General features: G+C 31.3%; 1 protein-coding gene across 2 annotated transcripts in view; it reads right to left on the bottom strand.

Annotated features, from left to right (window-relative positions):
• The window catches only part of LOC130440585 (intermembrane lipid transfer protein Vps13), a 52,065-nt gene that overhangs the window by 11,653 nt on the left and 26,500 nt on the right, over nucleotides 1-13,912 (bottom strand). The window contains exons 24-31 of one of the 2 annotated variants that reach the window (XM_056773845.1): nucleotides 13,263-13,388; nucleotides 11,836-12,063; nucleotides 10,683-10,907; nucleotides 10,385-10,546; nucleotides 9,581-10,084; nucleotides 7,667-7,882; nucleotides 725-961; nucleotides 217-501 (exon numbers count right to left, since the gene is read on the bottom strand). In XM_056773845.1, coding sequence (XP_056629823.1) covers nucleotides 217-501; nucleotides 725-961; nucleotides 7,667-7,882; nucleotides 9,581-10,084; nucleotides 10,385-10,546; nucleotides 10,683-10,907; nucleotides 11,836-12,063; nucleotides 13,263-13,388 — 1,983 coding nt within the window. The remainder of the gene's footprint in view (nucleotides 1-216; nucleotides 502-724; nucleotides 962-7,666; nucleotides 7,883-9,580; nucleotides 10,085-10,384; nucleotides 10,547-10,682; nucleotides 10,908-11,835; nucleotides 12,064-13,262; nucleotides 13,389-13,912) is intronic. The other variant, XM_056773846.1, reaches the window with a different exon arrangement.

Below are 13,912 nucleotides of genomic sequence, written 5' to 3'. Positions count from 1 at the left end.
CCAAGGAATGTGTTTTGTTTGTTTATTGTGATACATCGAGTAATTTTACTGCTGTAAAGTGTACCTATGTTTGAAAAAAATATATGTTTTGAAGATAAGAATCAAATATTGATTCATATAAATTATACTATATATTAAAATATATTCGAATAAAAAAATATTGAACCGTGGTAACCATATTTTATTTAAAAATTCTTAATTTATTGATATACTTACTTTATTATTCAATCGAAGTAGTGTATTATGACTCTCTGTATACAAAAATGGTGCTGAAGATTCCGTTGTTCCTTTTACTCGCAATCTCATCAATTTATCTTGTGCTTCACTTTTCGGCCATAAGGCTGCGCATGATTTTGGTTCAACAACGACCCAATGATCTGCAGGTCTGTTGTGCTCTTGGCATTCAATTTCATAAGTGGCTTCATTTATAATAATGTAATAAGGTGTGAATGTTATTTGTTTTGTTAAACCGTTGTGCGTCAGCCTATTCTGGACTCCAATCTACATAAATAATATGGGTTAAAACCTATTTCTTGTACTAATATTCTTAAATATTGGTTTACGTTATTTTGGCATATTAGGAAGTAGGAAAATATGTATATAAAATATTTAATATTCTTACTTTAATCTACCATTATGCCAAAACAATGTGAAGTTGATTTTAATCATATCTTTCTCAAGAAAATAAACTTCATGATAAGTATATTAATAAATTTTTCTTTACCTGATAGATTTGTTCATTCCATTTACAATTTACAAATCCAGAAGAACCAGCTACGTCTACTGAAAATTTATTAGACCAATCTCCATTTTCCACCCTAACGGAAGCTTTTTTCTTTCCAAAGAAATTTTTCGCGTTGAATGAGAATAGAATTGGTCCTTTAAAATCGCTCGGATGATACAGTATATTAAGGTTTTCATCTCCACTCTGTACGCAACAATTTGAAATATGAAACAAATACTGTATAATAATAATAAAAATGTAAAATAAACATGAAAAATGATCACATGCTATTATTGCAAAATTTGCTTTAAACGGTAATTTTTTGCAATTATCTTTATATTCGTACTACTCTCGACAATTTAGTTTCTTCTGTAAAGAGACTTTATATATACATACATATATATATAGCAGTATTTCCCAACCTTTTTTGTACCATGTCCCACTTTGGTCTTTCTAAAATTTTTATTCCCCCCCCCCCTATGTAACACACAAACGAAATGTAATATAATTATTAAATTAAAAAAGGAAAATGTTAACAAAGCAAGATGGGGGTGTCATATATACTGCGAAGGATCTATTGTTTCCTCAAAGCATAGTAAGTAATAAGTAAATTTTCAAAATATACAAATATACCAAAAACCAAACGTGATTTCACCAAAATCTTGGGGGACGATCAAGAAATATCAGAGGCAGGAAAAAATAAAAAATGATTTGAAAGGAATGTCTGAGGTTCAAATATTTGAGACATTACTTACGGAAGATATATTGCTGTATATAGTAAAGCAAAGTATCGCGTATGCTACCCGAAATAATCGTCACTCATTCACATTGTAGGTGAACTGTCTTCAAAAGTTCATTGGGTTTCTGATACTGACAGGATACCATTCTTTCCCACAGGAGGAAATGTATTAGTGCGAGGATGAAGACATAAATTTACCCTGTGTAAAGAAATGTATGCCAAGAAACAGGTATTTGGAAATAAAATGAAATCTACACCTGAATGATAATTCAGAAATAGATAAAAACCAAAAAAGTTTCAAAATTTCCCCTTTGTTAGAAAAAATGAACAATCAGCTCTTACAGTTTGGGGTTTTCCCCAAAAAATGAGCATTGGTATTTTCCTCTTATAACAAATTTGATAGACATGCTGTAAATTCCCTATATACTTTATGAAATTGCTAATGGAAAAATCCCATTCCTTGACTTCAAGAGGGCTATTTGGTGGCGATGGACATTTTATTGAAAGAACTGAAGGGGGCAAGAAAAATCCAAGAAAACAATGCCAAAAGTGTCATGTTGGAATACACGTGGATTGTATGCAAAAATGGCATAAATGATTATTTACATTTCAATAGTATTACTTTTTTATTCTTTGATTTTATAACATTTTAAAACTTTGTATTAGCTTTTTTTGTAATAAATTCATTTCCATCAATACTCTTATTATTCCAACCCTGTATCTGTCATGGTCCTCAAATGGAACTTTTTTGGAAAACCGATAATAAAAACATATTATATTTATTGCTTCTTTATTTTTACATGGCAATGTTGAGAAAAAAATGATATATTAAAAAAAAATAAAAGTTGGCAGTAAATGGGTTAATAGAAATTTCTTATATATTAATTTATTAGATATTTTCCTTTACTGAGATCCTTATGCTTGATGCATTGAAATTTTATATCAGGTTTCAATTTGGTTAGTTGCAGTCGAAAGACTTCACGTGCTCTTATTATATTTCTTTTTTTACCAGTAAATAATTTACAGTACCAAATCCACATTTTGTTGAATTTGGGTATTTGATTTTTGTTTCATTATAAAACCATAACATCCCTCCTTTTATATTAAATGAAGTTTTTAACGGACTCATCTTCTTGATGCTACATATTTTATATATCAGACAAATCCACTAACACTGACTGCATTATCCATGTTGTTAAATCAATTTGTTAAAAAATATTTCTTTTAAATCAGCTGATACAATTTTCAAATGATTGACGACAAGTAAAGTAGTATGAGTCACTTCACATTTTTGGAGCCAAGAAACACTCACAACTACACTGTCTGATGCGTGTTTCGATAAACAAGTTATCATTGCCATAGACTAAAGGTAAATTAAAACCTAATAACTTCACTTACCAGTTTTATACATAAATTTTCCACCAACAAACCTCCTTAGCGGGAATCTTCACATTTAACTACAGCACAGAGTGAGCAGTAATAGGAATTGGCACTTTGTTCCTATTTAAGCTTTTTCTACATTTAGCAATTTTAATGATTTTAAATTCATTCAACAATAAATTGTTAGATCCATTTGGAAGCATTGAAATTGGTAAATGTAAGAAAAACTTAAATAGGGACAAAGGGCTGATTTCTTACAGCCCACTCTATAGTTTAGTAGTCAAGGATTGAATGTGAAGATTCTCGCCAAAGTTTTTCCCGCTGGAATTAATTTTCGCGAGAGAAGGTTCATTGGTGGGAAACTTCATTATAAAACAGGTAAGTCAAGTTATAAGGTTTTAGTTTACCTTCAGTCTCTGAAGACGATAACTTGGTTATTTGAATCGCGCGTCAGGCAGTGTAATTGTGAGTGTTGGTGTAAACATTGTGTTCAGTAGGAAGAAAAGTTATGAAACCAAATATCTTCGCTTTTGCATCGACAAGAGTTTTATTTCTTCCTTCATTCAATATAATTAGTTTTTCCAAGATAAAGAAACATTCACAAATTTAAGCTCTGCAATATTACAACTAGAAGTCCGGGAGTTTCCCGCGGAGCCTGTTGTCAGCCAAGAGGAAGTTAACTTGACGACACCAAACACCCAGTTGATATTTTGGTCTCGTCAAGCCATATTATATCTAATAGTTTAATTTGGTACCGAAATCTAGAATTGCATTTGAATGACCTCAGGCGAAAGGGCTAAACTATTAGAATACTAAACATATTAAATACTTGTAAAAGTGAAACAAAATATTATAATGTATTTATAAAGTATAATTGAGCAGACAAGGTTGTAAAACTTCAAAATTTATAATTAGAATCATTTTCCCATTTTTTTGCCAAATTATATTTCATAGAAAACTTTAAGAAAGAACATTGGGAATATAGAAATTTAAACAAAATCAGACCCTATGACTAATAGAGGATGTTACTAAATTCAAATGCCAATGCTTTAGGAGAGATTCCTTTGGACAAAGTATGCCTATCGGGATATGGAACTTATGTCCGCAAACGCATCCTTTTCAAGATACAGGATGTTAAAGTTTTAAAAATATAACTATTTTTTTTCAATAAATTTTAAATTCTACAATAATTCCTTAATAAAAAAGCAATAACGTTTGACTATCCTAAAATTGACCGTTTTCGAGAAAAACATCATTTTGTGATCGCTCACTTGTGATTATTTAAAAAAATACAAAATAGTTTCTTCCGAATCAACTTACATCGATAGGTTAATGGTATGCTATAAAATGATATTTGTTCGTTAAGCTACACGTTTTCTTCGAAAAAAAAAAAATGTTACCCTTTACTAGCCTAAACATGTTTTCCAGAAATTCTTAATTAACACGGAAGCCATTCAGATGAGAATTTTACAAATAAATCATGCAGAATAAAAATATAACATTTAATTAACACATCTTAAGCACAATAAATTAAAATAACAGCTCAAATTGAAAAAAATCGTGGGGGGTAAGGTCCGGAGACCTAACTGGCAAACCAATTGGCCCACCTCGACCTATCCAGTTCTATCCATAAGTGGTATTTAAATTTAGTCATTTGTTGAAAAATTTTATCATGCTGAAATATCATATTTTGTCGGGTTTATAGAGGAACATCTTCCAGAAGTTCTGGTAAAATGTCCCTTAAGAATGTCAAATAAATTTCTCCATTTAATCTTAAAGGAAACATACGGGTTTTCATCCGCCCATACGTGACTGTTTCGGAAATTAAACATGCCTTCTCTAGTAAACATTGCCTCATCTGTAAATGATATTAATTTAAAAAATTCATCATTATTCCTATGTTGTTGAAGTTACCAATTAGAAAATTCCATGCGAATCTCTTTATAAAACATCTTGTATCTTGTTCCTATTTGTATTTAATCCGTGACTCATACTTAAAGATGGTTTATTCTCTATATTATTCAAAACGTTGTTTTTAAAATCAACAATTCTTTCTAATATTTAAACTTCCGGTTCCTCTGATTCTGATAATTCCTCAAAAGTGTAATCCATTTTGTATATTTTTAAATAATTTATCTTGTTACGCACACTTTCACATGAACGTTACATAAATCAACTTGAACAATTTCATTTAAGAGCTGCCACAAAATTATGTTTTTCTCGCAAACGGTCAATTTTAGCGTAATCAAATGTTATTACTTTTCCAATTGTCAAAAAGTTTCAACCACAATCGATCACACCATTTGAAATTTATCGACAAAAAATCGTTTTATTTTTAAAACTCTAACACCCTTTATCTTGGAAATAATGCGTTTGTGAACATGAGTTCCCCATCCCGATATGCATAATTTGACCCAAGGAATTTCCCCTAGAGCGTTGGCGTTGGCAATCGTATTTAGGTACACCGTAAATATAGAGAAGATTTGGCTACATATAATGACAAAAAAATACTTAAGGAGATATTTCATGTTACAACAAATAAGTTGATGAATACTTTGAAGGGTATCACTAAAGGATTGCACAATGGCAACATGAAATGCAATGATCCACAGATTATATCAAAAATTATAAACTATATTCGAAATCTATGTTTATGTTACCTTTGTCGCTCGACTAGTAAATAAATGGATTGTGATTTATGTTAAATTGCACACGAAAATCTAACTTCCAAATAAAAGCAGTTGAAGGGGATTATTTAAAAAGTAGTAACAGTCCTGTATTATGATATTTATTAATTTTAGATAAGATTTCAAAACTGGACAGGAAAGTTGTGTCACTCTAGATTCTTACTGCAGCATTTTCATACTATAATATGATAGAGATTATAAAGATCATACATTTATGTATACACAAATATATGAAAGTTAGTTCAGAGTATCTTATCAGCTTTAGGAAATGGATATGTTTTTGTAGTCGATAGTTTTGTCCACAAATTTAGAACGTCAAGAAGTGGAAAACTACACATAACGATTGTTAACCATGAAAATACATTGTCGCGTTTCCTTTTGAAGGATTAAAGAAAACTAAAAATGAGTTGTACCTAATTACACCTCAATAAAGCTTAAAGTATCTTATCAGCTTTAGCAACTGGATATGTTTTTGTGGTCGATAGTTTTGTCCACAAATTTAGAGCGTCAAGAGGTGGAAAATTACACAAAACGATTATATATTTATAATAGAGCTCAGAGGTAAGTTTTAGAAAATGGATATGTTTTTGTAGCCGATAAATAATAAAAATATAGACGAATATTCACGATACTTCAATTGTATGAACACTCTCCTATATTCAAGTAATATAAATATAAATTTTTCTGATGCCAATTCATGTGTTCCTAGAACCTAGAAAATATTTCTTTCCTTTATCCTCTGTTATCTGGTCGCAAAAATAAACTTTTGTTCTTTCACAATGTCCACCATTGCATCTTTCCTTGATCTGTCTTTTTTGTCTTGGCTTATCATGTTTCCATTTATCATTTCTCTTTTTTGTGTATGCGTCCCTTTTCATTTTTTTTAACTGGTTTTCTCTTCCACTTATTTCTCTCTACGTTATACTTTTTGCTTCGTTTCCTTTTGGAGTTTCAATTATAAACAGGATTCATGTCAAGTTTGTAATATAAGTAAGTAAAATTTTCCTACACATTTATTCGAAAAGATACATGAAATTCACATGTTATGCCTTACTTGAAAATGAACAGATACTTGTTATTGCTACTATTCTAGACTTGAGCAAGCGGGACACTATTCGGCTCGCTATTAGTATGCCGTAAAACACGAGGTATTGCATGCAAAAGATTCTCTAGGCTCTAGTAATTGTTTCTCGCCAAATAAAAAGCTAATGAGAGGTATTGCATTTAGAAATTTTATGCAAGGTACTGTCACATTGCTGTTCGAAATATTTCTATTGGTCATGCATATATGAGTATTTGTCAGAAGATGCAGGATACTGAGAAAAGCAGATATGAGGTATTGCTTCTAGGCTATCGATATTTAAATGTACGACGAGTAAAAGTATTAGTTACATATTGCGATTATTTATGAATTATACTCGTATATTATAATTAGGACAATCATAATATTTAGGTACATGTACGATGTAACTCAATACTCAATATATATTATTGGTGTCAATAATCTATCTATCTAATAAATACATTAAAGGCACCCGGTGCATTACAGTATTATCACAATTGATTTAATCTCTATATTAATAATTTACTTAGCTCGATCATGCAAACTTTTGATTGTAAAAATAATGTGCTAAACGATAGTGATTTTTATCTGAAAATTAAATAAATTTATCAAAAGGGAAGTGATCAAATTGGAGTTGCAGCAACGAAAACAAGGGAAGTGATCAAATTGGAGTTGCAGCAACGAAAACAAGCCAAAATAAAACTGAAAAGTATTGTAGTTAATTGATACCTTAGGACTATCAGTAGAATCGGCTCTTTCGCATTTTTTATGCTTCTGAAAAATAATTATAGCAATAAACATGCAGACATTTCAACATTATTTCTTGAATAACTAAACGAGGAATTGTCCTTTTTAAAATAACTAACTCTACGATTTAACTAAAAGAAAGAAGGTACATAAAGATATAACTACTGATACCTTTAGACTACTAGTAGAATCTGCTCTTTCATGTTTTTTAGACTTCTGAAAAATGATAAATTGTCACGTATGTATCTCTGAATTAATTTGAAACCGGATAAATAATTTTTTCAAATATATCACCAGCAATTATTCAAATAATGTTAAATACTTACTCTATATCCGAGCATTAATCCAGTTTTATTAAGCATCCAGAACGGACAATACAAAGTTAGCTCCAGCGATTCATTCCTCTTCACAATATACATTCCTAGTTCCAGAGACATTTTAGTAGAACTGTCAAAGCTTTCAAAAGTCCAAACGGAAAATTCATCAGGCTCGCCGGCTAAAGGTTTCCTACATGACCATTCCTTTTCCAAATAATCCGGAATCTAAAATAGAAAATTTCGATGTTCAGTTCAGCTCAAGACCAGCAGTGAGTGTTAGTGTCAACAGTGTTCTTAATGCTTTTCATTTCCTCAGTGAAATTCCAAGGAGTAGGCAGATTGAGGCCTTGGAATCAACAAAAAAGGGATGATTCGTTGCGTGGAGTAAGCAGATTGAGACCACGGAATCGTATCACTTCTTACCAATGAACGAATAACCACCCTATCCCACCCTCCTCTAGTTTCAACGCGGTTCAACCCGTGAACCTAGTTCTTTATGATGATTCCTACTGATCAACCATGAAATCATTTCGAAAATGTTTTTGCTGTTTTTCAGAGAAAACAACTACTTTCCTGGCTAAAGCATCGACGAATATTAAATTACATCTCCTAGTAGGAGTAATTTATTTTTATATATTTTACACAACTATCGGAATCTATATTATCTACGACTACGCTAGATTTCTACCTGTTCAGTGGTTCGCAATTGGAAGTGAGGTTGGCGGCAGTTAGCGTTCGCTGGAAAATGTTTAACTACATTGCTAAATCACTCTGATGAGACGTAATAACGTGGAAACTAGTCAGTGGTTATAAACCTCTCCGTGCAATTACGAGCCATTGGGATGTTATGGACAAAAAGGTCGATTGACAGAGGAGATGTAATTCAATATTCGTCTAGGCATTAGCCGGGAAAGTAGTTTTCTCTTTGGAAGAACGACAGAATACATTTTCTAAATATTGAATTTCGAAATCATTTCAGAGGTGAATAGTGGGAATTATTTATTTTGATCCCAATAGGTAGTTTCTTTGAGAATAGTTTTCCAATATACCACCTAGTTTATTTCATTTGATTATATCTTTTCAGGTTTAGGCAATATCGAAACAGAGACAGCAGACAGCACAGAGGCCTGTCAAAATGGATATTCAGACTCACATGAATTCCCAACAAGCTGAAAATTTTCAGAATCATATAATGAAATTTTAAAAAGTTTCGTTGTAGAAAATGTTAGGCAGTCAAAAATCGAAATTGTTAGCTCATGATAAAAATAAATCAAACAAAAATTGTAGATAATGTTATTTTCTACAAAAATGATTATATACTTTTTTTAATATGTTTTAATATGTTTAAATGCATAACAATAATATTACTTACATTAATTGGTTAACAACAACAAGATTCTTATAAAAAACATTAAATGCGTCGATTTCAAATAGCAATATTCTATAACAACCAAAAATCAATAACCTCAATATTTGTATCGAGCGTTAATTTGACTATTCCGATTTGAAATCGATGAATTTAATGTTTTTTTAGAAGAATCAACGAAATTTAAAACGCCGCAATTCTTAAATAATCAATGTAAATAAATTTATATTATTGTTAAACTTTAATACATATTATATATTGAGTAGTTTTTCAGTTTATAACAGACAGACAGACGCGGTGACGCACTTTATTTTATAATATGTAGTGATACTCATTTCTCAACACAGTTTATGATCTTATCATGAAGTAATACTCTTACCAACAATCACAATTACGTTGTTTGGTCTTTAAGCTGGACATGAACCAACGACCGATGGAAGACCAAACAGTTTTTTTTAAAACCTCGATCACAAGATATTTAAAACCATCATATAAAGTATATTATAATCTTTATTAAAGAAAGATAATAAAAAATAGATTAAATAATTACAACTCACCCTAAACACCAATGAATTCTTTCCAGGATCCACCGTGGGCAGTTGTAGAGTATCGCCAGGTTCAACCACAAATTCATCGGGTGATTCATCCACACAACAAATAACATTGTAAGGCAAGCCATTTTTAAAAATCACTGCTGGCCTTAAATGTATATTGAAACATGTACTTGCCATAGTATGACGATTGGTATTTTCGTAATAGACCTGTTCCATTTCACCAACTACTTTTATAACAAAAGGTATATTCTCCCTTTCTTGTATTTTAGGGAAACTTTGGAGAATTCTAGTTACTTTCAAGTTAGTCTGCAAGTCCTTCCAAGTAAATGGTGATACTGTAACTGAGTAATTTGATACCGCAAAAAATAATTCAGTAGTTGGAGTATAAACGGCTTTTAAAGGAACATTCAATTTTTCATTGGGTTTTACTGTATTCACCAGCTCCAATTGATTTCCTTTTGATGTCATATAATAAACATCGATATATTCATTGAAATGATTATGTACCTAAAAACCAAAAAATTATTAAATTAATTAGAATATCGCTGTGAATCTAAAAATTATGTCTAGAAAACAACAGTTCAACTAGCAACTTTATAAAAAGGTGAAAAGAGATTTATAAATTTCACAATGGAAGACTAAACAAAAATTAACTAAGAGACTTACAAAATTTTTGAAAAATTTTTCAAGAAGACTTCATCATACTATAGTTGTGTCCTTAAGTTCTAATACCATACCGTTACTTTATAAAATATTACTTATTGCGAATAAGTAAATAATGATAATAAATATTTGTACATCACTTACCTGTACAATACTTCGTAATGTAATTATTGTTACTGCTTCATCAACTCTAATATCTGATATCAAACCCCAATTATCATGAATGGAGCTTCTGTAATTTAACGGGAAATATCTTTTGTCTGCTCTATTTACAGGAAGTGTGAAGGTAGAATCTAAATCACTGATCTAAAAAACAAATCTGTATAAATATTTTAAATTGTGTGAGACTGTCTTTTGCAAATATAATGTCCTAACAAACTATTATCAGACAATAATCAATTTATAAAAGCAAGTTATTATGTATAAATTTATTATAAATTACCTGAACTTTCAATATAAGTGACTTCTTATTATTACTAGCTAAGAGCTCCTTTCCCAAATGCAACTTTTCATTTATTTTGTAGTCCTCTTTAAGCTCTAAAGGAACAGCTTCAAGTTTATTAACATCACCCACACCGGATGCAACGCCAACAAAAGAACTTTCTTCTAATAATAACGTTATATCTTCACCTAATTCGTTTAATACTTTAAATGGTGGTACATATGTCTAAAATAAATTCATAGCTGTGATATTTGAACGCCAATTTGTAAATAATTTTATCATAATCTTACTCAGGATTCTGCTGTTAAGCTTAACATGACTCCAAATAATACATTTGAATGATAAATAAAGTATCTAAAGATAATATATCAAAATTATTTTCACAATTAGGTACAATTCAGGGATGAACATATAGGGTGGTCCTAAATTCATGCGACAAAATTCAGGAGGTGATTAAGATGGATCTTTCCTATAAAAAAATTTTCTCAGCCCACCCTTTTCCTAGATATCACCCTTAAAAGCTGGTGGCTAAAATTGTTTTTTTTTTCTAAACGTTCTATGACACTAGGCGACGTTCATGTATTTCGGTTATTTCCAGCATTTATTATGAATCGTATTACATTTTAAATCTGTTCACCTCTCAATTTATTAAAAAAAATATATAAATCATGGTGTTTATTTTTTTTCTGTAGCTATTAGTTTTGGAAAAAAAGAGGGATAAAAAATATTTATAAAAAAAACAAGGATTTCAATTTATAATTTTATTTTACGAATCTTATGAAAAAGTTTTGATATGAAATGAAGTAAGAGTCGCTAATTTCAGTCCCGAATAATGTAACAAGAATATTGAACAAAATACCTGTAATGAGTCCTTTGCGAGTGTACGAAAACTATACCATTAGAAAAAAAAATAGAAACTCAATTTTAGTCACCACCTTTCAAGTGTGATATATAGGAAAGGGGTGAAATGAGGAAAATTTGTTATAGGAAAGACGGATCTTCAAAATCACCTCCTGAAATTTGTCATATGAATTTTGAAAACCCCTGTATATAAAGTACTCAAGAATACATTAAAATTGAGGAAAAACCTGAAAAGTACAAATACTTTTTTGCTTAATTTTAGCAGAAATTACTTAAATCGACAGGTACAAACCTGGAATTTAATTTTTTCAGTATCCAAAGCAGAAGCAAATGCCTTTCCTAAATATTGAAGATTCTCCAACAACGTTTTGGTTACTGTTATTTCAAGATTCTTCTCCGACTCTAGATCTATTTCCATTAGCGCTTGAGGAATTTCAATCTCCGTTTTCTCTATTTCTGATTCTGTTGGACTAAGAGTAGAACTGGAATCACCATTTGTTGATTCATTGTTCATCGTTACCTAAATATGAATGTTTAAATGATTAATTATTTTTTATATGGATTTTTTTTATAAAAATGTACATTGTTCCTTGAAAAATTTAGTGTCATAAAAATAGATGTTAGACTGGTCTGTTATGAAGCGTAGAAAACAACCGGGACCGTGTAACCTCGCTTTTTAGTGTCCTTATAGCCATGCAAAATACGCAGAAATTATTTGAAAGTTACTCCAACAATTCGGGGATGAGTGCCTCTCCAAGGCTCAAGTGTATGAATGGGTGTCCCGCTTACCAAAAAGGTTAAGAAGTGGTAACAAACTTGCCATATGCGCGGCGTTCCAGAACAAGTGTTATCGATGAGAACGTCAGCGCTGTAGAAAAGCTCATTTTGGAACGTAGTACTGTACGCGAAATTGCTGAAGAATTGAAAATCAATGTAGATAATATTGAGCAAATAATTCATGAATGGCTAGGTTACCTCAACATTTAAGTCAGATAGGTATCAAGAATTCCAAATTATGAGCAGAAATTCATTCTCATTGCACGTGTCTCCACGATTTGGGTTGAGAAACACTGAAAACACTTATAGTATTGATTTGTTGCCATGCGACTATTATGTATTTGATCCATTGAAAGAGACAGGCGGATTGCGATGTGAAAGCTTTTCCCTATGCGCTTGTATTGTGCTCCTTGTCTGCTTGTTTAATTTCTTGAATCTTGTTTCGTTCCTTTTGATAAGGACTGCTTCACAGTCAGTGTCAAACCAGACCTTCTCTGGTTTACCCTCTTGAATACAAAGGGTTCCCTCTGCCTTCAGTGCCGTCTTGAATGTGTCCTATTTGCGTTGACTCCAGTACTGCTTGGATTTTCCTGTTCATTACTCTTCGTGAGGGATCTGAGTTTTTGGCTCACTGCTTCCTGAAAATTAGATTGAGAGCTCTCTATCTTCAGCTTATCCACCTTGTACTTAACTAATTTATTGGTAGTAATCTTTGTCCTGGGGGCCAGCCTGCCTACTGTCCGTTAACACATAGTCTCTTTCGGTGGCAAAATCCCACAGGCGCAGCCCATTAAAATTTGTAAATTTATTGATTGTAACTATTCGCAACAGATTTTGGATATATAATTATAATAACTAATAATTATTATGTTTAGGAATATTTCTAAAGCATGTGATAGAAAATATCGAACTATTGCAACCTAAAAATTATTTTATACTCACCCCTAGCTTCAATTCCCAAGGTATATGTTTGTTGTTGACAACTTCTGGCTCTATTAAAGGCTCCCATAAGGCTAGTTTGCTATTGTAATAACCCATTTGCATGGTCAAAGCAGCTTCCATGTTTAACTAAAAAAATATATTAAGAAATTGGTTATTTTTAGATGATACGTGTGACTAGCTCTAGAGAGGTGTTTACAGGCAATAATGTGAACTTTTACTGTTCAACTTATTTCACTTTCCAAGAAGGTTATAAAATGTTTATAAAAGGTTTTGTCTGCTATCGAATATGCCTTCATACAGCTTAAATTAAAGGTGTAAAGGCAACTTTTGCACTACACGTTTATTCCTTTTCCGATTTAGTTCACTGCTAATCCTTGTTGAAGCTGAAAACTTTCGTCTAGTTTGTGTTTATCCAGGTTTATGGAGATGACATTCCGGAAAAAAAACTATCTGTTAAGGAACTTCTAGGCAATTCAATTCATATAACTTAAATCCATCGATCAACTTGTGGCGATTAAGCATCTATCAAGATGAGTGTCATTCTTTAGTGGACACGTTAATGAAGGTAAATCAACGCCAATATGCCAGAAAGTGTCAATGCTGTGAGAAAAATAACTGAGGAAAATTGTTTTGTAATTTCTAGATATTTT

The sequence above is a fragment of the Diorhabda sublineata genome, chromosome 2 (genome assembly GCF_026230105.1).
Source record: "Diorhabda sublineata isolate icDioSubl1.1 chromosome 2, icDioSubl1.1, whole genome shotgun sequence".
Lineage (NCBI taxonomy): Eukaryota > Metazoa > Arthropoda > Insecta > Coleoptera > Chrysomelidae > Diorhabda > Diorhabda sublineata.
This window is presented reverse-complemented; position numbering and strand designations above follow the sequence as displayed.